This window comes from Scyliorhinus torazame, chromosome 4 (assembly GCF_047496885.1).
Source record: "Scyliorhinus torazame isolate Kashiwa2021f chromosome 4, sScyTor2.1, whole genome shotgun sequence".
In the NCBI taxonomy this organism is placed as follows: domain Eukaryota; kingdom Metazoa; phylum Chordata; class Chondrichthyes; order Carcharhiniformes; family Scyliorhinidae; genus Scyliorhinus; species Scyliorhinus torazame.
In genome coordinates this window covers 142,446,605-142,472,709 of record NC_092710.1, presented here as the reverse complement: position 1 = coordinate 142,472,709, position 26,105 = coordinate 142,446,605, and the positions used below count along the sequence as shown (strand labels likewise).

The 26,105-nt window shown below is 45.4% G+C and overlaps 1 protein-coding gene across 11 annotated transcripts in view; it reads right to left on the bottom strand.

Moving 5' to 3' along the window:
• The window catches only part of trappc12 (trafficking protein particle complex subunit 12), a 124,210-nt gene that overhangs the window by 56,014 nt on the left and 42,091 nt on the right, over positions 1 to 26,105 (bottom strand). For all 11 annotated transcript variants that reach the window (XM_072498680.1, XM_072498686.1, XM_072498690.1 and 8 more), the window contains 3 exons: positions 21,090 to 21,206; positions 13,300 to 13,413; positions 9,094 to 9,232 (listed from right to left, as the gene is read on the bottom strand). In XM_072498680.1, the coding sequence (XP_072354781.1) occupies positions 9,094 to 9,232; positions 13,300 to 13,413; positions 21,090 to 21,206 (370 nt within the window). The remainder of the gene's footprint in view (positions 1 to 9,093; positions 9,233 to 13,299; positions 13,414 to 21,089; positions 21,207 to 26,105) is intronic.

The window sequence follows — 26,105 nt, the reverse complement described above, 5'->3', positions numbered from 1 at the left end:
GGCTGGGGGCGCCGGTTGGGTTGGAGGAACTGGTCAAGGGACTGGGGAGTATGCAGGCGGGGAAGGCACTGGGGCCAGATGGGTTCCCGGTGGAATTCTATAGGACCTGTTAGGCCCGCTGCTGGTAAGGACTTTCAACGAGGCAAGGGAGGGGGGGGGGTCCTGCCCCCGACGATGTCTAGGGCGCTGATTTCTCTAATTCTGAAGCGGGACAAGGACCCTGTACAGTGAGGATCGTATAGGCCGATTTCACTCCTTAATGTGGATGTGAAACTGCTAGCAAAGGTATTGGCCTTGAGGATTGAGGACTGTGTTCCAGGGGTCAAACACGAGGATCAGACGGGCTTTCAGAAAGGGAGGCAGTTGAATACCAACGTACGTAGGCTCCTGAATGTAATTATGATGCCGGCGGTGGAGGGGGAGACGGAGATAGTGACGGCTATGGACACGAAGGGCTTTGATAGGGTGGATGAGGGGTACCTGTGGGAGGTGTTGAGGAGGTTTGGATTCAGGGAGGGGTTCGTCAGCTGGGTGAGGTTGCTGCACGAGGCCCCGGTGGCGAGTGAGGCCATGAACAGGAGGAGGTTGGAATATTTCCGGCTATACCGAGGGATGAAGCAGGGGTGTCCTCTATCCCTCCCTGCTCTATTCGCTGGCGATTGAGCCCCTGGCCATGGCATTGAGAGTGTCTAGGAACTGGAGGGGGGGGGGGGGGGGGGGAAAAGAGGAGGAAGGAACACCGGGTATCGTTGCATGCGGACGATCTGCTATTGTATGTGGCGGACCCGGTGGGCGGGAATGTCGGAGGTGATGCGGATCCTGAGGGAGTTTGGGGATTTCTCCGGGTATAAGCTCAGCATGGGGAAGAGCGAGCTGTTCGTGGTGCACCCGGGAGACCAGGAAAGGGGGATTGGTGAGCTTCCGCTAAAAAGGGCAGAAAGAAGTTTTAGATACCTGGGGGTTCAGGTGGCTAGGAGCTGGGGGGGGGCCTTGCATAAGCTCAACTTAATGAGGCTGGTGGAGCAAATGTAGGAGGAGTTCAAAAGGTAGGATATGCTGCCGCTCTCCCTGGCGGGTAGGGTACAGTCGGTTAAAATGACAGTGCTCCCGAGGTTTTTGTTTCAGTGCCTCCCCATCCTGATCCCTAAGGCCTTCTTTAAGCGAGTTAACAGGAGTATTATGGGGTTCGTATGGGCAAAGAAGACCCCGAGGATGAGAAGGGTGTTCTTGGAGCGGAGCAGGGACAGGGGGGGTTAGCATTGGCAAACATATGTGGGTACTATTGGGCTGCCAACATGGCGATGATACGTAAGGGGGTAATGGAGGGAGAGGGGGCGTCGTAGAAGAGGCTGGAGATGGCGTCCTGTGTGGGCACGAGCCTGGGGGCGCTGGTGACGGCACCGCTGCCGCTTCCTCCGACGAGGTACACCACGAGCCTGGTGGTAGCGGCGACCCTCAAAATCTGGGGGCAATGGAGACGCCACAGGGGGGAGGTGGGGGCTTCGGTGTGGTCCCCGATACGGGAGAACCATCGGTTTGTCCCGGGGAAAATGGATGGGGGGGTTCATGAGTTGGCGCAGGGCAGGTATTAGCAGGATGGGGGACCTGTTCATAGACAGGAAGTTTGCGAGCCTTGGGGAGCTGGAGGAGAAATTTGGGCTCCCCCTGGAAATGCTTTCATATATATGCAGGTAAGGGCGTTCGTTAAGAGCGACAGGTGGTGGAGTTCCTGCTGCTGCTGGCGCGCAGGGTCCAGGACAGGGTGCTTTCGGGGGTGTGGGTTGGAGAGGGCAGGATCTCGGCAACTTATCAGGTAATGCAGGCGGCCTCGGCGGAAGAGTTAAAAGGTAAGTGGGAGGAGGAGCTGGGGGAGGAAATAGACGAGGGTATGTGGGTGAATGCCCTGGGAAGGGTAAACACTTCCTCCTCTTGCATGAGGCTCAGCCTGATACAATTTAAGGTGCTGCACAGGGCGCACATGACCGGGGCAAGGCTAAGCCGTTTTTTGGGGAGTGAGGACAGATGTGCGAGGTGTTCAGGGAGCCCAGCAAACCACACCCACAAGTTCTGGGCATGTCCAGTGTTGAGAGGAGTTCTGGAGGGGCGTAGCAATGACGGTGTCAAGGGTAATGAATTCCAGGGTTAGGCCTAGCTGGGGGCTTGCAATATTTGGGGTGTCGGACGAGCCGGGAGTGCAGGAGGCGAAAGAGGCCGGTATTCGGCCTTTGCGTCCCTGGTAGCCCGGCGAAGGATTCTGCTTCAGTGGAAGGATGTGAGGCCCCCCCAAGCGCGGAATCCTGAATTAACGACATGGCAGGGTTTATTAAATTGGAGAAGGTGAAATTTGCTGTAAGGGGATCTGTGCAAGGGTTCTTCAGGCGGTGGCAGCCGTTCCTAGACTTCCTGGCGGAGCGTTAGGAGATGGTCAGCAGCAGCAACCGGGGGGGGGGGGGGGGGTATAAGTTTGTGTCTGGTAGGGGATGCACTATTGTTTACTGTTTAACGTTTATTTGTTTATTTATGCGCTTTTGTTCTTGTTGTTTTATTATTTGTGTAAGGAGGGGGGGTTCTATTTTTCTGTTGTGATAATCTGTGAAATATTTTGACAAAAATTTTTTTTTTTTTTTTTTTTTTTAAACTGCTTTGTCCAGGATGGGGTCAAGCCCCTCGAGTGTTGTTGCAGCTGTGCTCATCCAGGCAAGAGTATTCTATCACAGTTCTGACATCATTGGGTAATGACATTTAATGACATTTTTTTCACAAAGGAAGTCTTACTTGAAAGATACATCAGTTTGATATCAGCGCTGTTACAAATGTCTGAGCATTTTAACACAATTCAGATCCCTTATGGGATAACATTATAACAGTTGACAAAGTACTTGATACCTGGGAAAGCCACCACCTGTAAGTTCCCCGCCAAGTCACTCACCACCAATTTTGAAATATATCGCCTTTCTTTCAGTGTCGCTGGGGCAAAATCCTGGTATTCCCTCCCTAACAGCACTGTGGGTGTACCTACACCTCAGGGACTGCAGCGGTGACGGCAACTCACCCACACTTTCTGAAGGGCAACTAGAGATGGACAATAAATGCTGGCCAAACCAGCGATGCACACATCCTATCAATGAATTTTTTAAAAATTGGCTGCAAAATACTTTGTGATGTCCGGAGGTCAAAAAAGGCACAATATAAATGCAATTCCAGTCTTCCTTTCTAATTTCAGTAGTCACATCATGTGCATTTTAGAAGGCCTGCAGCTTTGAAACAGTCACTGACATTCTTATTAGATGGCATTGTAATGGGATAAACCAATCAGACAGGAATTGGCAGAGCTATTAAATAGTCACAGCTCATTATTCCGAGCAGATGCCAAAGACTGCTGATTAAGCATCTCAAAACTCACTTGGTATCTTTTGTGTCAAAGTGATATTTTTCTAGAGGCTTTTCATAGTAAAGTCCCACCATGTGACCAATACTCAAGAACAAGTAAAATAATTCAGGATGGTCAAGACAACAGTCTTCACACTATATTCTGGGTGAAGAGGTAGGAACCTTGGATTTTCTTTGCTGTATGGCAAAAACATACACCACATAGGTTATGAAATATTGAAGTATAGAGTACTGTCAAATCATTATTTAAAAAAATTAAACAACCAATAGTCAGCAAAGACCCTCAATTATTTTAATTGAAAACACATTCTCCTCTAATCCAACAACTAAAAATAAAGTCTGTGAAGTAAATACCCTTCAAGCTTACTGTACGAATTTCTGTGGCAATGTTCCCCCCAAAAAGGATATTACATTGGATATAGGAACCATCTTTTTTTAAAAGGAAAATCCACACGCTGCAAGTGAAGCAGTGGAGTGCATTGCAGGCTGTACTGCCCTCGTGATACTCACACTTCTCTGAGATTTACTCTCAAAAACTTTCATCTTTGTATTGATTAGAAACTGAAGCTTGAGGTTCATCACCAATTCACAGCATATGTACGGAGAAGAAAGACAACCTCAGCTGAGTTTCCTCTTCATAATCCTGTGTTACTGAAATCAACTGAAGCAATTTTACTATCAACTTGCCTTAAATAATTAATGTAGTAGAGACCATGGACCAAACCTGGGACCTTCTTTGTGCACGACAGATATATATTGACTAGAATTAGTTATGGAGAGGGAGGGCTGGGCTGTTAATAAATTATACAGCTTGAACACTTGAAAAATTACTGCAAGAGGAAAGATGGTACAACAAAAATAACCATATAACAGTTAACATACAATATATCAGTACACTTGACTAGTTATTGTGCAATAGTTATTTATATTATTTATTTTGTATGCAATTTAAGCTGCGCAGATAAGTTTGGGTTAATGGCATACCTTAAATCATATTTTCATTACAGGTCACCATTTAAACTTCATAAAGCAAGTAAACTGAGTCATGATGGAAGTAGTCACACAAGCAGATTAATAAATTAATTTATCTCCATGATATTCAGTGGTACGGTGGTTAGCACTGCTACCTCACAGCTCCAGGGTCCGCCGTTCAATTCCAGCCTCGGGTGACTGTCTGTGTGGAGTTTGCACTTTCTCCCCTTGTCTGCGTGAGTTTCCTCTGGGTGCTCCGGTTTCCTCCCACAGTCCAAAGATGGGTAGGTTAGGTGGATTGGCCATGCTAAATTGCCCCTTAAGGGGCAGCACGGTGGTGCAAGTGATTAGCATGGTTGCCTCATGGCGCCGAGGTCCCAGGTTCGATCCCGGGTCTGGGTCACTGTCCGTGTGGAGTTTGCACATTCTCCCCGTGTTTGTGTGGGTTTCGCCCCCACAACCCAAAAAAGATATGCAGGATGGGTGGATTGGCCACGCTAAATTGCCCATTAATTGGAAAAAATGAATTGGATATTCTAAATTTAGGTAAAAAAATTTTTAAATTGCCCCTTAAGTGTCAAAATGTTTGTAGGTGGGGTTATTGGGATAGGATGGAGGTGTGGGCTTAATAGGGTGCCCTTCCCAAGGGTCAGTGCAGATTCGATGGGCTGAATGGCCTCGTTCTGCACTGTAAATTCTATGATTCTTCAAGTCATTGCTCTCGTGTTTCCTGAGGCCAGTGTGCTGAAAAGTGCATGCTATCAGAGTTGTGGCTCAGGGTGTAGCACTCTTGCTTTACCCAGGTTCAAGTCATATTCCAGAGAGTTGAACACAAATCTCTGGCTTACAGTCCACTGCAATACTGAGGAAGTGTTGCACTGTCATAAGTGTTAACCTTTAGATAATATGTTAAACCAAGATCTGTCTGTGAACTCTCGGGTGGATGTAAAAGATACTGTGGCACGATCTTGAAAAAAGCGCAGGTGCATTAGCCCTATTGTTCTGGCCAATATTTCTGCCTCAATCAGCTCCTTGTGGGAGCTTGTTATATGCAAATTAGCTGCCACAAGTTTCCTACAATATGACAGTGACTATATTTTAACAAGCACTCCATTGCCTGCAAAGTGCCTTTGGACGAATTGAGGCTGTGAAGGGGACGGTATAATTGCAAGTCTTTATTCGTATTCTCTTCAGCAACACTGACATCAACGTTAGCCGCTATTTGCAGGAATCATTTCTTTGTGCTGACTGGCTTGGACTCGTCATTCAGGGCATGGGGGAGGGAGAGTCTGGAAAGGTTTGGGATCATGTTTATTGAAGGGAGATTTGCCGATATGGAGGAGTTATTAGATTGGTTCCACCTTCCGAGAACAAATGTACTTTTTGGGCAAGGAGATTCCTTCTTTGCCCCTGGCACCGTCGCCCTCGCTCTTGGATAAGGCCCTGTCTCTGGCCGAGCTGGGTGAGGGGAGGATTTCAGATATCTATGGCCGGAGCAGGGTTTGTTGGAGGAAATGAACAGTAAGTGGGAGGGTGAACTGGGTAAGTTGTTTGTTCTTGGGGGGTGGAGGATCGGTGTGAACGTCGTTCTCAGGGACTGATGAATCATACTCTCATTTTCTGGTCTTGGTCTAAACTTGTAAACTTCTGGGCCTCTTTCTTCAGCATCATGCCAGGGATGCTGGGTATTCAGCTGGACCTGTGCCTGTTGGTGGCCATCTTCGGTGTATCGGACTCGCCGGTGCTGCAGATGGGGGTGAAGGCAGACGACCTTGCCTTCGCCTCGTTGATAACCCAGAGGAGAGTTCTGCTCGGGTGCAGGTCCCGGATGTCATCCAGTGCCTCGGCCTGGCTGAGTGACTGAATGGAATTTTCGAGAAGGTCATGAGGGGGTCGGTGGAAGGGTTCTACTCGAGGTGGCAGCCTTTCATTTATTTTTTCAAGGAGTTAGTCACCATCAGTTGCTGGGGGAGGCGGTTGGGGGAAGGTATGGTTTTTGTTAAGTTTTGTTTGTGGGGTTGAGGTTACATGTGGATGTGGTTTTATTATAAAATGGTATTTGCTGTACGTTATTGGTTTTTAACTTCTTATAATGAAAAACGTTTTTGAATAATATTTTTTAAAAACTTCTCCATCTCCATTTCTGGGGACGAGCTGCAAATCAATATCTACCATAAGTTAATTTTCATCCTTAAGAACAGCCTTGGTTAGGCATGGTAGCACAGTGGTTAGCATAGTTGCTTCACAGTTCCAGGATCCCAGGTTCGATTCCTGGCTTGGGTCACTGTCTGTGCGGAGTATGCACTTTCTCCCCGTGTCTGCGTGGGTTTCCTCCGGGTGCTCCGGTTTCCTCCCACAGTCCAAAGATGTGCAGGTTAGGTGGATTGGCCATGCTAATTTGCCCCTTAGTGTCCAAAACGTTTGGGTGAGGTTGCTGGGTTACGGGAATGGGGTGGAGGTGTGGGCTTAGGTAGGATGCCCTTTCCAAGGGCCGGTGGAGACTCGATGGGCTGATTGGCCTCCTTCGGCACAATTCACTATATCTGTGAATCTGTTCCAATTAGGCCACCTTACAAACCGGGTCTCACAACACGTCTTCCATTTTCATACATCGGCAATTCCTCTCCACTGAAGTTGATATGGCCCGCAACCAAGTCTATTGCATTTCCTGTACCTCTGCACTCATCTTCCAACTCTCTCCAAGACCTATACTAGGGTTTCTCTCATTCTCACTTGCCACCCCACTAGCCATTCTGAAGGCGCCGTTTTCTCTGTGACACCCTGCTGCATGTTTCTTCTCCAAGCACTCGCTCCTCTTCCCACATCTTTCTGTGCAAATGCATAAGATGCAACAACTGCCCTTGTACTTCCAACGTTCAGGACACCCAAGCACTCCTTCCAAGTGAAGTGATTAATCATACATTCAATTTAGTACACTGCTTACAACGTGGAGATAGCAAATATAGGTTAGGGGATTGCTTTACTGAACACCACAAGTGTGGCCCAATGGTTGACATTTTAATTCTCTGCTCCAATCCCGCTCTAACCTTTGCCTCCTACCTTTCTGATTAAGCTAATGGAAGCTTGAGGAACAGCGCCTCATTCTTTGGACTTAACAGGTGGCAACTGCCCGAGCTGCCATGGTCAAAAGTAAGCGAGTGAGCAGGGGCCAGGGACATGCTCTGCTCTCCTCATGCTCACTCTGGCCTCCACCCACTGTCCATTCACCAGTCGTTAATCATCTTGAATTCTGCTACGATCCTCCTCAGTGTCTGCTACTTGTCAGAGGTTCATTTGTAAACTTTGAAATTATACACAAGACAAGGTCATTAATATGCACCAAAAGGAGCGGCGACCTTTATAGTGACTCACAGAGGACACCGTTGTATACTTCCCTCCAGTATGAAATACAACCATTCACCGTTGCTCGGTTTTCAGTTTCTTAGCCAATTGTGTCCACACTGCCACTGCCCCTTTTCCATGGGCTTCAATACGGTTAACAAGTCTAATGATGTGGTGCTTTAATCAAATGTTTTTGAAAGTCCATGTGCACAACACCAAACACAACACCTTCATCGACCCGCTCCGTAATTTCTTAAGAAATGCAAGCAGATAAATGCACATGGCTCCTCAAGTCTCCTCTGCCATGCAATATCATGGCTAATCGTTCTGCTTCAACTCCACTTTCCTGTCTTCAAAGCAGATAAAGTCAGTCCAACATGATTTACCTTTATCAAACCTGCTGGTAATCCATGTTGTTCTATTTCCCTTTCCTCCAAATGCCAGTGTTTACCAGAACACACCATGCTTTCTATGCTCTCATTATTGATCCACTGTTTTATCTAACTATCTTTAATTCCAAACCACCAGGACCTTTTCAGTTCACTGAAATTAGTTCCCCATCAGTTGAATACTATCACTGATGTTTCCTCATATTTTCTCGTAACTATTCTAAAACTTCATTACATTGGGATCACTGATTCTCAAATGCTGTCCCACCAAAATATCCTCCACTTTGCCTACTTCATGCCCTTGATCCACCCCATCATCACTGCTTTATTGTTCGTTTATTTTTAATGAAAATTGCCTGCACGTTTTCCCCTCCATCGAGCGGCAGGGCGGCACAATGGTTAACACTGCTGTCTCATGGCACCGAGGTTTCAAAATTGATCCCGGCCCCTGTCCACGTGGAGTTTGCACGTTCTCCCCGTGTGCATTGGGTCTCACCCCCACAACCCAAAGATGTGCAGGGTAGGTGGATTGCCCACACTAAATTGCCTCTTAATTGGGAAAAAAAGAATTGGGAAATTCAAATTTAAAAAAGTTTTATCTTCCATCTCCTTTCCACTATTTTAAGGTTTATAGTATACATCCACATTGAAGTTAACAAGTCCACCTATTCTTAACTTTACTCAAATCAATTCTATTCTCAAGTACGTAATCAGGTTTTCCAGTGCAACAACATCTTAAATCATGGTTGCTGAACCCCCTTCTCTTTTTCCTTCTCAATTTTCCAGAGTAGACATGTAATAACAATAGTTTTAGTTGCTGAGGAAATTGTTTTCAGCATATATTTAAAAAATAACCTATGGAAATATGAAAAGTTATGAGTTAACATTTTTGCTTCACGAGAGAAAAAACAGAACTGGAGATGGGAGCAAACAATCTTCTCCACTGCAGTGTCAGTAAATATAAGACAATACATTAATTTTGTCTGTAATAAAAAGTAACCTCTGCGTCCTGGGTACACATGAGGATAGTACTCATAGTACAAGTCTGGTTGGTCGAGGCTTCCGAAAGGCTCAAATTCCATCTCAGCATTTTGGAACAAACTCAGCTTCATCAACAAGGCTAGTCGCACAAACCATAGCTGAAATAATGAACATATTATTGTTAGAGTTTGCATTGAAATAAAAGGTAATATCTTGAAAACGTTAAAATATATATGTATATATTTACATACACACCACTTAAAAAAGTGTTTGTTACTTCATCTTGGCTCCGATTTAATCTGATGAACAGTTGAGCCAGACACAGAAAAAAATCCTGCCGTTAATCCCAAGTCCGTCAGTCAGCCGCCCTCAGCTGGGATAACTGTAGGGTCAAAACAGTTGGCCTCCCATGTTCCTGGTTCCCTCCAGGATTTCCAAACCTGACTGCTGTTGAACAATCTGTTTGGGAATTCTGTGGCAGCAGGCTTGGCTGTGATGACCTTGGCATTGCCACCAATAGGCAAATAAAAATAACAGCCACTTGGTTGAGGTACTAAAAACTGATCAGCACCCACAGAACCATTCCCCAGGAACAGCAAATGCCTTCTGCCAAAGATGTGGATGGGAGAGAAATAGGGGTGAAAAATGTACTTAAAGGTTCTTTTCAACTACTCCAAATAAACACACCCAGAATGCAAGCACAATTTGCAGCAACGGGCAGAAAAGAAGCATCAACTCTTGTGCCGTACAGGAAGGATTTCCTATTCCTTAGTGGAAAAAGGATGGGGAAGCAAACACAAATTTCCTCCACTCTGAATCAGCCACTATGGTTGTCCTGAAAAGCCAATGCAAGTATTTGGGTTCACTTTCTTTCATAGTCTGGTTTCTAACTTAACTTGAGCCAGAGCATGAGGGTGTGCGACGCCAGAGCGAGTGCAAACTAGAGGGGGCCAATCCATTGCAGCAGCACTTAGTATTTGGATGCAGCACATGGATGGAGACCCCGAAGGGAGGTAGGACAAAGAGATGGGACATTGAATTCCAGCATTGAGAACTGGCGGTCGGAGGAAAGGCTGCAACTTACATCTTCCTCTTGCCGCCGCAGTGACATGACTAAGTGCACCAAATTAGTTGGTAATATTCTGTGTGCGTTCATGTTTTCTTCATGCTTGTGATTTCTCCTTAGCTCCACCCCATACCTCCAACTGAGTAATCTTCTGTACCATTGGGAATTGGCATGGTGTCCAGTTTTTGCATTACATGCATATTTATACAGTATATGCATTTACATTTTTTTTGCATAAGGTAGAATTAACTTGTAAACTAGCTGAGGGATCTCTGGTCAGTTGGACCTTGGGTGGGAAAAAAGGAGTTAAGGGGAAATATTGGGGGATAAGAATCAATTTGGAAGTAAACATATCTAGCTCAGTATATCTCAATATAGGGGTATAGCTCAGTGGTAGAGCATTAAAGATCAATACAAATCCAAGTGACACTTTGTAATTGGCTGCCTTGTTTCATACATCATACCAATGACAACAATTCAAAAGTTTTTCATTGGCTGGAATTGGTTTTGTGGTGTCCGCTGGTCAGGAAAGGAATTTTATGAAAACAAGTCTCTCTTTCTTTGTGAGGCTGGTTTTGCCCAGTTGGCTGGACAGCTAGTTTGTGAAGCAGAGCAAAGCCAAGAGTGTGGGTTCAATTCCTGTACGGCAGAAGTCATTCTTCTCAATCTTGCCCCGCGCCTGACGTGTGGTGATCGTCGGTTTAAATCTCCACCAGTCAGCTCTTCCCCTCAAAGGGTAAAGCAGCCCATGGTCATCTTGGACTGTGGCAGCTTTACTTACTTATTAAAAACATATATAAGAGACACAGATTTTTATTTTTATGACTAACAGAAATATATACACACAATGCTTGCATTGTGGTCCAGGAGTCCAATTTAAAAAAAAACACAGAATGGGGTCTCGGAAACCAAAACGTTCCGAACTCCTGATCAAATTTTAAAATGGGGACAGAGGTGGTGATTGCATTGGATGCAGAAAAGGCATTTTTACGGGTAGAGTGGGGGTATTTGATTGCGGTGCTAGAGAGGTTTGGGATTGGGCCGAGATTTGTGGTGGGGGTATGGTTATTGTATAAAAAACTGAGGGCGAGCGTCCGTAAAGCAATACAAGTTTGGGGTATTTTGCTCTGCACAGACGGACCCGGCAGGGGTGTCCCATGTCCCTTCTGTTATTTGCGTTGGCGATTGAGCCTTTGGCCATCGCACTGAGGGGTTCGGGGGTGTGGAAGAGAATAGTGCGGAAGAGAGGGTTTCTCTGTACGCGGATGATTTATTACTATATGTGTCAGAGCCGAGTGCGTCGACGGGGGGGGTGCGCATACTGAAGCTTCTCCGAACATTTGGGTCTTCTGTGGGGTATAAATGAAACCCGGAAAGAAGTAAATACTTTGTGATTTCCCGGGCCAGGGCTGGGGGCGGGACTTGGGGGGGCTCCGTAGGTACAATCTTACTAGCTTGGTGGGGAGGGTGGAGGCATATTTGGCAATGGTCTCCTCTGTCACTGGCAGACGATTAAAATGAATGTGCTGCCACGTCTTGTGTTTGTATTTCAGTGCCTGCCGATCTTTTTGCCAAAGGCATTTTTCAAGGAGGTTGAGAAGATGATTACCTTGTTTATTTGTGAGGGGGAGAGCGGGGGAAGGTAGCTGGGTTAGGAAGGTACTTCTGCAGGGATGTCGGCAGGCAGGGGGGTTGGCTTCCCGAATTTATTGTACTATTATTGGCCGGCGAATGCTGAATAGGTGAGGAGGTAGGTTGGGGGAGGGGGTAAATATTTTGGGATGGTGGTGGAGGCAGTTGGCAGCACTTTAAGTTGGGGTGGGTTAAGAGAGATGCCGATTAGGTGGAACCATCGGTTTGAGCCAGGGAAGTGGGATGGAAGATTTCAGAGGTGGGAGGAGAGGGGAGTCAGGATATTAAAAGATCTGTTCCTGAGAGGTCATTTTGCGAGGCTTGAGGAGTTGGGGGAGAAATATAGACTGGGGCAGGGGGAAGCATTTAGGCACCTGCTGCTCCAGGACTTTGCCAGGAAGGGGGTTCAGAGCTTCCCTATAGTGCTGGCTTCCACGTTGTTGGAAGAGATATTGACGGCAGGGGGAATGAAGGGGTGGTATCAGCGAGGATAAGATATCCTTGGAGGGGATTAAAACCAAATGGAAGGAAGAGTTGGGGGAGGTTATGGAGGATGGTCTGAGGCCTGAGGTGCTCCGGAGGGTAAACGCCTCAACCTCTTGCGCGAGGTTGGGGCTGATACAGCTGAAGGGCATGTAGAGGACGCACCTCACGAGGGCAAGGATGAGCTGACTATTTGAGGGGGGTGGAGGATGTGTGTGAGCGCTGTGGGAGGAGCCCCACAAACCATCTTCACATGTTTGGTCCTGCCCGAAGCTGGAGGGAGGTTAAGGTCATCTTGGGGTGGTACATGTGAATTTGGAGCCAGGGCCCCTCGAAGCCATTTTCTGGGTATCGGACCAGCCCGAGCTGCAGGCGGGTGCGGGGGGAGAAGTTTTAGTCTTCGCCCTGCCGATTGCCCAGAGGCAGGTCCTGTTGGGGTGGAGGTCAGCTTTTCCGCCCTGTGCCAAAGCTTGGCGGGGGACCTGCTGGAATTTTTGATGCTCGACGAGGTGAAGTTTGAGCTGAGGGGGAGGATGGAAGGGTTCTACAATTCATGGGCATTGTTTATCTTGCACTTTCAAAAATTGAAAGCTGGTTTGGCACAGTGGGCTAAACAGCTGGCTTGTAATGCAGAACAATGCCCACAGCGTGGGTTCAATTCCCGTACCAGCCTCCCCGAACAGGTGCCGGAATGTGGAAACTAGGGGCTTTTCACAGTAACTTAATTGAAGCCTACTTGTGACAATAGGTGATTATTATTAATTGGATGCCATCGAACATTAGGGGGGGGTGCTATTGGTGGCGTTGGGCAGTGTTTATGGGATGACCGTGAATTCTCTTTTTGTTTTTTTGTTTTGTTGTATTTGGAATGTATAGGTGCTGTTTGGGTTTGTATGTGGAAGGGGATGCTGTTTGGGGGATTGATACTACATTTGTTATTGTTGGTTATCTTTTGTTTTGTATTTGATGAAAGTGTGGAAAATGAGGGGAATAAAAAAAGTTATAAAAATATAATTAAAAAAAAAAAAAAACGGCCCAACCTACCTGCACGGAATCTGTAGTGTGGCTCGTTGGCTGACCACTTTTGCCGTAGCCTTGACCATGTACTGTGAGCAATCTTCCACAAAGATCAACAGCAGCTCTCCAGTTCTTCGTATTCTGTTAGCACAGAAAGAAACATCACTAATTCATCAACAGCTCATGATATTTCAATCAGGCACATATAGGATCAGTGATAGAGCACAGGAAAGGCCCTTCGGCCCATCACGTCTGTTCCGCTCAAAAACAACCACCAAAATATTCTTTTTTTAAATAAAAATGTTTTTATTCAATTTTTGGTATACCACCTAACTATTCTAATCCGATTTTCCAGTAATTGGCCCATAGCCTTGTATGCCTGGGCATCGCAAGAACACATCTAATTGCTTCTTAAATGTTCTGAGAGTTTCTGCCTCCACCACCCTTTCAGGCAGAAAGTTTTAAACATCCACCATCCTCTGGGTAAAAAGGTTTTCCTCACATCCCCTCTAAACCTCCTGCCCACCTTAAATCTGTGCCCCCTGGTCATTGATCCCTCCACCAGAGGAAAAGTTCATTCCTGTCTCCTCTACATATGCCCCACTTAATTTTACACGTCTCAATCATGTCCCCTCTCAATCTCCTCTGCTCCAAGGAAAACAACCCAAGTTTATCCAATCTCTCTTCCTAACTAACACTCGCCAGCCCAGGCTACGCCCTGGTAAATCTCCTCTGCACCCTTTCCACTGCTACAACATCCCTTCTATAACAGATTCCAGAACTGCACACAATACTCTAGTTGCAAACTAACCAATGCTTTATACAGTTTCAGCAAAACCTCCTGCTCTTAAACTCTATGGCTTGGCTAATAAAAGCAAGTATACATATGCCTTCTGAACCACTTTATCCGGCTGCTCTGCTACCTTAAGGGACCGGTGTACATGCACACCAAGATTCCTCTGATCCTCGGTGCTTCCCAGCGTAATACCGTTTATCATTCCTGCCTGGCGATTGTCGTGCAATGTCCGTTCATCCGTTGTCGCAGCGTCTGCATGGTCTCGCCAATGCACCATGCTTCGGGACATCCTTTCTTGCAGCGTATGAGATAGACAACGTTGGCCGAGTCACAGGAGTATGTACCACGTACCTGGTGGGTGGTGTTCTCACGTGTAATGGTGGTACCCATGTCGATGATCTGGCACGTCTTGCAGAGATTGCCATGGCAGGGTTGTGTGTAGTCTTGGTCGCTGTTCTGAATGCTGGGTAGTTTGCTGCAAACAATGGTTTGTTTGAGGTTGCGCGGTTGTTTGAAGGCAAGTAATGGGGGTGTGGGGATTACCTTGGCAAGATGTTCATCTTCATCGATGACGTGTTGAAGGCTGCGAAGAAGATGTCGTTGTTTCTCTGTACCGGGGAGGTACTGGATGACGAAGGGTATTCTGTCGGTTGTGTCCCATGTTTGTCTTCTGAGAAGGTCGCTGCAGTTTTTTGCTGTGGGGCATTGGAACTGTCGATCGATGAATCGAGCACCATGTCCCGTTCGTACGAGGGCATCTCTCAGCGTCTATAGATGTCTGTTGCACGCCACAGCAGAAAACCGCACCGACCTCCTCAGAAAACAAACACCAACAGAGTATCCTTCGTCGCCCAGCACTTCCCCAGAGCAGAAAAATTCCGACATCTTCTTCGCAGCCTTCAACACGTCATCGATGAAGACGAACATCTTGCAAAGGTCATCCCCACACCCCCATTACTTGCCTTCAAACAGCCGTGCAACCTCAAACAAACCATTGTTTGCAGCAAACTACACAGCCTTCAGAACAGCGACCACGACACCACAACCTTGGTTCATGTCATATTACATTCACCCCCCACCATCTGGCCTGAGCTTGCAAAATCCTACCAACTGTCCTGGCTTGAGACAATTCACACCTCCTTAACCTGTGATTATCGCTCTCTCCAGTTGCTCCATCTGGACCTGCAGACTTAATTACCCCCAAAGACTTGCATTCAAAGTATCGTATTGCTTTTTGACTTTGTCTATGTATATGTTTCTGGAACCCACCTCTTCATTCATCTGACGAAGGAGCAGTGCTCTGAAAGCTAGTGATTCAAAACAAACCTGTTGGACTTTAACCTGGTGTTGTAAGACTTCTTACTGTGCTCACCCCAGTCCAACGCCGGCATCTCCACAACATGCCTTTAATGGAAGGGGCTCCAGAGATAGCGGATCTATTGGTGACATTTTTTCTAACTCACTAAATTCTGAGAGCGTAGTTGGAAAACAATCTATGTGACTCTCTTGTTCAAATAGGGAGAAAGGCAAAAGGCAGGGATCTATAGCCCAGTTAGTTTATCAATTATTGGCACGATGCTAGAGCCAATAATCAAAGAGAAAATAGCTAATCATTTAGGAAAGTGGAGTATAATCAAATAGTGAACCTGGTTTTATGAAAGGGACATTATTGTCTGACAAATGTGCTCAAATCGAGGGTGTAACAGGGAGTAGATAGAGGGGAACCTGTAGATATAGTGCATTTAGATGCTGCAGAAGAGGTTGGTAAAAGTAAAGTAAAAACCCATCGAATTGGAGGAACTATGTTAGCATGGATTGAAAATTGGCTGTCACATAGAAATCAGAGAGTTAGAATAAATGGGTCCTTTTCAGAGTGGAAATATGTAGCTAGTGGAGTACCGCAGGGATTAGTTATTGGCCCCAATTATTCACGATTTATGTTTATGATCTGGAGAAAGGAACAGAATGTAAGGTTTCCAAATTTGCCGATGTTATGGAAATAGGTGGAAGAGCACGTTGTGATGAGTATATTGTAATTCTGCAACGGGTTATAGATCGATTGGATTACTGGACAAAAACTTGGCAAATGGAGTTTAATGTGGGTATGTGTGAGATCATGCACTTCGGTAGGAGGAATCATCAGGCAGATTATCATCTAAATGGAGAGGGACTGCAGGAGAATGAAGTACAGAGGGATCTCGGTGTTCTAGTGCATTAATCACCAAAAAGCTAGCAGGCAGGTGTAACAAGTAGTTAAGGTGGCAAACGGCATTTTGGCCTTTACTGCAAAAGGCTGGGGTTTAAAAATAGGGAGGTTTCATTGCAATTGCATGGGGTGAGGCTTCACCTGGAATACTGCGTATAATTTTGGTTCCATTACCTAAAAAATGATAAAGTAACATTGAAGGCAGTCCAAAAGAGATTAACCAGGCTGCTTCCTGGGATGAGACAGTTGTCTTCTCAAGAGAGACTAAATAGTCTGGGTCTTTATTCCTTGGAGTTTAGAAGAGTGAGGGGTGACCTTATTCAAACATATAAGATCCAGAAGGTGCTTGACAGGGTAGATGGGGAGATCTTTTCACTAGTGGGAGAGTCTCGAACATGGGGACATAGCTACAAAATAAAGAGGCGGTCATTTAAAACTGAGATGGGCAGAAATCTCTTTTCACAGAGGGTGGTGAATCTCTGGAACTTTCTGCCCCGGAGGGTGGTGGAGCTGGATCATTAGAAGTATTTAAAATGGAAGTGGATAAATATTTGATAGATTGAGGAATATGAGGAATAGAGGGCTATGGGCAAATGGCACAGAAAAGAAGTTGAGGGCGGCATAGGTCAGCCATGATCATATTGAATGCTGGGGCAGGCTTGAAGGGCCTGGTGGCTTATTCCTGCTTCTGATTCTTTGTTCTTGTGGTGGTGTTCAAGTATCTGCTGCCCTTGTCCTTCTAGATGGTAGCATTTGTGCGTTTGGAAGACGCTGCCAAAGGAGGGTGGAGTGTCGATCAAGCAGGCTGCTTTGTCCTGATGGCGGTGAGCTTCCTCAGTGTTGTTGGAGTCAACTGGGCAAGTGGAGAGTATTCCATCACACTCTTGACTTGTGCCTTGTAGATGGGCTTTGGGAAGTCAGGTGGCGATTTACTCGCCATAGGATTCCTTCCCTCTGACCTGTTCTTGCAGCCACAGTATTTATGTGACTAGTTCAGTTTCTGTTCAATGGTAACCCTGGATGTTGATAGCAGAGAATTCAGCGTTGGAAATGCCATTGAATGTCATGGGGCGATGGTTTATGGCATGGATGTTCCTTGCCAACTGTCCAGGTCTTGTTGCATTTGTACATGGGCTGTGTCTATCATCGTTCTTTTTCCTTTGCCGCTTCATCCTCGGTGCTGCCTTGCCTGCCCCTTATCCAGGCCGTTCATCCGAACAAACTCGTCCGCCTCTGCCGGGGAAATATTGTTGCTTGTTTTGGAATGTGACCCAGAGCCTGGCTGGGAACAGCATTCCAAATTTCACTCTGCTTTTGTACAGGGCCAATTTCGCCTGGTTGAACTCAACCCTGCACTTTGCCAGGTCTGCCCAATGTTCTGGTAGACCTGGATTCTCTGTCCTTCCCAACTACTCACCTTAGTCTGCCTTGCCCACCCCAGGATCTTCTCACGATCCTGGTAACGATGCAGTTTTGCAATTATTGCCCATGTTGATTCCCCCGCTTTGGTCTTCAGTCGGAGCGATCTGTGTGCCCTCCCAATCTCTGGCGGTTTGGGGAAGCTGTCCCTCCCGACTAGATTTACAGAACAGAAAACAGGCCATTCGGTCCAAATGGACTACACCAGAGTTTATGCTTGACACAAGCCTTCCCTCATCCCTGTTTATCTAACCCGAACAGCATAATCATCCAAATCTTATTTCATATGCTTATCCATTATCCCTCAATTGCATCTATGCGACTGGCCCTAACCACTCTATGCAATCGTAAATGCCACATTCTAAGTATTGGTAGGTAGTTTGTCCTGAAATTACTATTGGATTGATCAATAGCTATATTAATACGGTCAAAACAAGTCCAATATAACTTCTCTGCCTTTCAATTCTATTCTACGAGAAATTAAACTCAGTCTCTTGTTTGTTTATAAAAAAAATGGCCTTACTAACCTGCCTCGCTACCTGGCTCGTCTATCTGTACCTATGGAACATCATGGGAATCAAATGGAGGAACGAAGTACCCAAAACTGAGGTATTTCAAAGAGCAGAAATATTTGCAATTAAAGCGCTTATCATCAGAGCTCAGCTCTATGAAGCTTGGCAGGTAGTACATATGTCTGATGATAAAACTGCCTGCGAGATAGGACAAGATCAAGGCCCAAGGATTCCTTGAAAGCGAAGCTGAAGAAATGTGACAAGTCAACAATGGACAACCCGCATTGTGATCGAAAGTAGTGACATTGCTTGCTTTGAATAGAAAAGAATACAGGCAGTTAAGGACAAAAGATAGGAACAAAGAGAAACCGGCAACCACAATATCTGTACCCCCTGATCACTTGGCACCTATATCCCTTCTTGACTCTTACTTTCCAAGGAGTATATGGCCTTCTTATTCTTGTTCTTCCTACCAAAATGCATCATACAAACATAGTTGAATTTTCATCCTGCAGGGAAATTTTACTTCCAATTGCCACTTCTACCCCACAACCTCATTAAGGTCAGGGCCAAACCTGCAATTTCATGATGCAACATTTGATTGGTAATTTTAATTTGTTTTTAATTCTGGAAACTTCAGCTGTAACCTTCATTGAAATATCAAAACAATATTTCACTGCAGAACAACTATAAACAATAAGTTATCAACACAGAAAGAAATGACCATCAACAGTTTAAAATGGTTACTACAGCAGTTGCTGGATACGGAGGGTCCCTGCAATACATGATAATTACATTTACATTACTTTTTTCTTGAATATACATCAACTATTGATAAAATGTAATCAAAATATTAAAATGTATACAGTCAGACAGCAAAATAGGAACAGGAGTCGGTAATTTAGTTCCTTGCATCTTTTCTCCATTCCATTAATCAGGTTCATCTGGACCAAACCAGCTCACATAAATTACAGATTATACAGGACAGAAACTGGTCATTGGACTCAACCAGTTCATGTTGACTTATTCTCAACTCAAGCCTCCCACCCCATACTTCCTCATCTAACTTCTATCAGTTTAAGCCTCTTTCCCTCCTCTCTCGTATGTGGATCCTGCTTCCCTTTGCCTAAACCACTCCCTGTGGTAGCATGTTCTGCATTTTCACTATGCTCTGGGTAAAGAAGACCCTTCAAAATTCACTATTTGATTTCTTTAGGACTATAAATATATATTACATACACACACAAATATAAAAATCTATAATAAATATACAAATAGAGACGCATACACCAGTGGCAACATGCTTGTAAATGCTTTGTGCACCCTCTCAGCACTTCCAAATCTTTTTATAACATGGGCGATCAGAACTGTACACTACAAGTGAGGTCAAACCAAGTTTAGCCTTACTACCCTTTTTAATTCTATCCTTCTACAGATAAACCCTAATGCTTTGTTGCATGCTAATTTCAGAAGGTTTTAAGAGCAATAGGGTACTGACAATGGGGCCTTCTATTGACCTAACGTAGACCAAGATAAAAAGTGCAAAGGTAAGAAGGGGAAGGAATTATTTAAATATGCAGCAGAGAACCTTTCTGACTAGTAGGTTTCCAGTCCAACAAGAATGGAAGCAGTGCTGAACCTAATTCTGGAGAATGCCATGGGCCAAGCTTAGCTTGTTTCAGTGGGCGAGCATCTGGGAAACGAGGATCACAGTAGCATTCTGTTGTGGCAAGGGACAAGGTAAAGATGCTCAAATGGAAGATGCCTAATCTCAATGAGTTAAAAAGGGATCTGTGTTCAATTCAATTGCAAATGATGAAAATATTGAAATGTGTGTAATGTCCTCATTATTGAATTGAAGCACCTCAGAGTGCCTCTGGAGAAAATGTAAATATTATCTTACTTTACAGTTACGACAATTTGAAATGTATTTGTAATGTTTTTATTCTTTCAAGATTTTATGAATAAAGTATATTTTTGGAAAAAAATTGCAAATTAAGATTGACAGGTAAATGAGAGGTTCTATGATAGTTAAACTGAACACAGTATAATGGGGGAGAAAGAGAAGGTATCGAAAGCTACAGATCCCTGGGTGACTCAAGCAATTGAGATTAAACTAAAACTGAAAAAAAATGTGATGGAAGCAAATTCAATAGTAACTTTCGAAAGGGAATGGAATATATATCAATATATAATACTTGAAAAGGAAACGTTTGCTTGGTTTTAGGGAAAGAGCGGAGAAGTGAGATAAATCAACAGTTCTTTCAAAGACCATGCACGGACATGATGCATCAAGTTGCTACATTCTGCATTATCCATTTCTAATTTTAAGAATGTTTCTGGTTTCTAACACCAAAGGAAATGGTTTCTCTGAATCGCTACCCACCCAGTCCCTTTATTATTTTAAAGACCTCAATTGGGTCTAAATTCAGATGAATACAAGCCAAGTTTATGCAACCCAAGCTCAGAATTTAATTCTTTAAGTCTGGGTATTGTGCTGGTGAATTGGTAGCGACAAATTGATTTGAGGATTATAGGTGCTGGGGTCAGAATTAACTTTTCTTTTGGAGAGGCAAGGGGGTGAATGCACGATGGCAGCAGTTTCATTTTCTGATAAATGCGTACGGAAAAGCAAACAACATTCAGTGATACGTTCTCCCAACACTCAAATGTCTTCATTTTACTGAATAGATAAGTTAAAAAGGACAAACATTGTTACATGTTGATGTGAACACAAGACAGGAATACAGAAGGATTCTTCTCCCATCTGCACAACTCTCAGGTAACAAAACATCCATGGCAATGTCAATGCCGAGTATTTAAAAGAAACAATGCTCCCTTATATCTGCATGATAAAACTGTAAATGGAGGACCCATTACTTACTATTAATTGCTTGAGTCCCACAAAGGACTGCTCCACAGCATTTGCAGTCAAAGCTTGTCTCTTCATTGCAGCCTGCTCTCCCAAAAACCGCAGCATTACTTCCTTGACAGCATCACCCTGAGAGGATTAAAACACATCCACACAGTTTGATTAATGAGTCATTTGTGCCAGACGAAGCAGTTTTGAAAAGCTATCTTCCATTTTGTCCTGGAGATTTAAATTGCACGAAGTGGTGCAAATGTTGCAAAATAACCAGTCTTTTTTAAACTCAAGTTTGACTAATTTCTATTCAGGTTGAAAATTCAACAGTTAGTTAACATGGGGAAATGTATAATAATGACCCTCATATGAACCGTAGGAACATATGAGAAAAACATCTCACATTGCCTTCTGTTAATTTTATTATAAATTCCATATCCATATTTCTAAGACGAACTGTGCCGGCAAACGTAACATGCTGTTATACAGCAGCTCGCATCTCCTGAGCCTCAAATGGAGGCAAACACGAATTCCCAAATTGCCATAGGGGGTGCTGTTTAAATGTAAAGCCAAAGCAATGCACACAAATTAGAACAGAATATATGACTTCTAAGTGGATAATGAATTATATTTGCATATTTTTGATTAATTATCCCTCTCCTGGAAACAATACTTTTTTCTGAAAACAAATGTCTAATTCTCTGTATGTAGCAATCCTTTTTGCTTGTTCATGGGATGTGAGCGAATTGCCTGTGAGGTGGTGAGCCACTTTTTTTTGCAAATTATTTTTATTCTCCATTTTCACATTTTCTCCAGAATTTACACCCCACCCACACGCAGTAAATGGTAACAAATACAAAGTCCTTATCAACAACAACGATCCCATCCTCCCACCACCCCAAGCAACGACCCACCTGACAATATAAACATCAAATAGAACAAACCCTCCCACGGTGGGACAAACAAAGGAGAAATAAAAGAGAGGGGAATTAGGAATCACCTATGGTCACCATTAACCTATAGAGTCCCTCCCAACCCCCCCTCCCCCTAACATTCAATGCCATCCAATCCACAAAAGAGTACTGTAGATGACACCCATGCATTGCAAGCCCCCTCCCCCCTCCCTGGCTCCTCCCCTCCACTTCCTCTTACAAAAATCCTCTCCCCCCCCCCCCCCACCAACCTCCGTTCCTTCCCCCCATCTTTCCACCCCAGCTAGACTCATCGGGACCTATTCTGCCAGGCTCCGATGGCCGCAGCCCCCCCCACCTCACTCCCGTTCACTGGCCGGCTTAAACCGGCCAGCGCGGAGGCCCCCGCCCGGGTCTCTTTCCCTTTGCCCGGTCCCAGGAAAACTAAGAAATCCCCGATAGCACACAAACCCCGCATACACACCCAAGCCCCAAAGAACCATCATTGCAAGCGAAAGTCCCATCTCTTCCCCTGTCCAAGTATATACAACGTTGGCTCATTTAGCACATACACCCGCCACAGTGAAAAAATACACCCGCTGCAGTGAAAAAATACAGTTACATGAGGCTACATCAGTACATGACCACTTCTCAATTCAGCCACAGTCCTTCTGCCTTCGCAAACTCCTCTGCTGCTTCCGCCGTCCCGAAATAAAAGTCCTTGGATTTGTAGATCACCCTCAACTTAGCTGGGTACACTATGCCGCACCGCACCTTGGTGTACAGCGCCTTCTTCACCCGGTTGAAGGCAGCCCGCCTCCTTGCCAGCTCCACCGTAAAGTCCTGATATATGTGTATACCAGCTCCAGCCCACTGCACCACCCGCTTCTGCTTTGTCCAGCACAGGACCTTCTCCTTCACACTGTACCTAAGAAAACACAAGAGTCACTACCCTTGGCCGCTCACTCTCCTTTGGTACAGGCCTCCACGACCGATGAGCCCGATCCAGTTCATATCGGGAGGGATCATCACCCTCCCCCAATAGGTTCGCCAACCTATTGCAAAATACTCCGTCGGCCTCGGGCCTTCCACCCCTTCGGGACGACCCACAATCCTCAGATTCTGTCACCTGGATCTGGATCCAAGTCATCCATTTTGGCTCGCAGACCCTCGTTGATCTCTATCACCTTCCGCATCTCCTTCCCCATCGAGGTAAGTTGATCGCTGTGCTGTAACAATGTCTCTTCCACTTCCTTCAGCGCCTCGCCTTGCTCCCGTACCTCCGCCACTGCGTTCAATACCGCCGCCCTCACCGGGGCAATCGTCTCCTCCACCAGCACTTTCAATACCGCCCCCATCTCCTTCCTCATCGCCCCCATGTGTTTTGTAAACTGCCTTTCGAGTTCCGCGTCCATCACGTTAGTCATTTCTTCAGCCGTGGCCAATGCGGCCTCCCCTGGTGCTCCAGCCTCCATTTTACTTGCCGTCCCCGCGGTGACCTTTCCACTCCCCGACGGACTTTCAGCTGTTTTTTTCACGGCCGCTTTTTTACTTGTTCTCGACATTTCCCTTCACTGTGCCTTCTCCCTGCTTTTACTGCCTCTGTTACCCCTGGGACCGGGCGTTAGACCCCGAAAATGCCGTTCCCAAGTGGGAGCCCTCCAATGTGCGGCTGCCTCCCCCGCCCGCCGTCACCCAGGTGGTGAGCCACTTTAATGAATCCCTACATTCTTATGTGGTGTAGATACAGCAACAGTGCTGTAAGGAAAGAAGTTGCAGCTTTTTGACCCACTGAGTGGGGGCGGGTTTCCAGGTTTGGAAGGTCGAAGGGCCCTTTGTAAATTGTTGTAGTGCATCTTGTACATTATATCCACTGCTGTCAGTGTGTGCCAATGGCGGAGGGAACGAATGCCTAAAATGATGGGATTGGGGGTAGCTCAAGTGGACTGCTTTGTCCTCGATAATGTTGAGCTTCTTGAGTGCTACTGGGCTGCACTCATCCAAGTAAATGGGTGTATTCCAACACGCTCCCGACTTGTGACTTTATAAAAGGTGGACAGGCTTTAGGAGAGTCAGGAGTGGAATTACTCGTCACAGAATTTCCAGCCTATGACCTGCTGGCTGGCCCAGGTGACCCCCAAGCATGTTGATAGTGGGGGATTCAGCAAGAGTAATAATAACCTTTATAAGAATCTGGATTGTCACACGTAGGCTTATATTTACACTGCAATGAAGTTACTGTGAAAAGTCCCTAGTCGCCACATTCTGGTACACAGAGGGAGAATTAGAATATCCAATTCACCTAACAGCATGTCTTTCGGGACTTGTGGGAGGAAACCGGAGCCCACGGAGGAAACCCACGCAGACAAGGGGAGAACGTGCAGACTCCGCACAGACAGTGACCCAAGCCGGGAATCGAACCTGGGGCGGTTTAGAACAGTGGGCTAAAAAGCTGGTTTGTAATTCAGAACAAGGCACGGGTTCAATTCCCGTACCGGCCTCCCCGAACAGGTGCCGGAATGAGGAGACTAGGGGCTTTTCACAGTAACTTCACTGAAGCGTACTTGTGACAATAAGTGATTATTATTATTATTGTTGTGAAGCAACAGTGCTACCGTGCCTGCCCTGCTGAATGTCATGGGGAAATCTCTTGTTGGAGATGGTCATTGCCTAGCTCTTGTGTGGAACAAATGTCCTTTGCCAGCCATCAGCCCAAGCCTGAATGTTGTCAAAGTCTTGCTATGGACTGCTTCAGTATCTGAGGAGTTGCAAAAGATATTGAGCACTGTTCAATTATCCCCACCTCTGCTCTTCAGTTGGAGGGAAAGTCATTGATGAAGCACCTGAAGATGGTTAGGGCTGTCCTGGGACTGAGTTGATAGGCCTATAACTATCACCATCTTCCTTTGTTTTAAGTATGACTCAAACCATCCTTGTGTCTTAGGGCATTCTCAGTCCAATATTCCATGTTCTGTAACCTTCCTCACTGCTTTCATAAGAAACTTCCATCAGAACTCTCATCCACTAGCATATTTACCACAAAATGCAATTCCAGCGGGATTGACTTATTACTTTCTAACATCAAGCTGACGACTCCCTATGCTTGTACCGTTACATATTCATTTATAGTTTTCCACATTATGCACCCCAGTTGTTTCTCATATGAATTAGGCAGTTAACCTGCAATTGTTGGGTAGTTAAGCTGTAATTGCTAAGTTTGTGCTTTGTCCCCCCATTTATGAGCTCCACATTTAAACTTTTTCAAGTTCTCTGTAACATTGTTCAATAACTTTGTGTGTTCTATATCACTTAACTCCATTTAATAGATCTGGCAATTGCCTCCCGCATGAAAACCGATGAAGAATCTATTCAATGTTATTGCCCTATCCTGATCATCTGCAATAGTTTTATCCCAATTTATCTGTAGAACCACCATTTTGTTCTTTCTGCTCACTGTTTAGTTGTTTTTTGGGGGGTTCTGTTTGTGCATCCCGCTCTCCCTTTGCCCACTGTTGGTAAGAACCCGTAGCTACTTGTCCCTTCTCCTCTGGAGTACTTGCACTCTAAGCATCCCCCCCTCCCTCCCATCCCTAAACTTCTTTCACCACCATTAGAAACCTCCTCATTTTGACCAAGGATTCAATTCAGTCATTGGCATCTATTCGGTTATCGATTAATCTTCACCACCAGCCCCCCACCTCCCCCCAAATGCATCTTGGGACATTATCTATACTCAAGATGATAAGGGGCTGGTTTAGCACAGTGGGCTAAACAGCTGGCTTGTAATGCAGAACAAGGCCAGCAGCGCAGGTCCAATCCTCATACCGGCCTCCCCGAACAGGCGCCAGAATGTGGCAACTAGGGGCTTTTCACAGTAACTTTATTGAAGCCTACTTGTGACAATAAGCAATTATTATTATTAAATGCAAGTTGCTGTTCTTTACCCCTCAAGCGCAAAACCTGCAATTCTGAAGTCCCAAAGTATTATAGAAGTACACAGTTATTTTGGGCCTTAGCTTTTGGAATACCAAATTGAGTCCAACAACATAACAATTGCTATGTCCAACATATTCACAACACTCCAGGCTATTCATCAGATCTGGTGAATTACTCAACAACAAGTTCA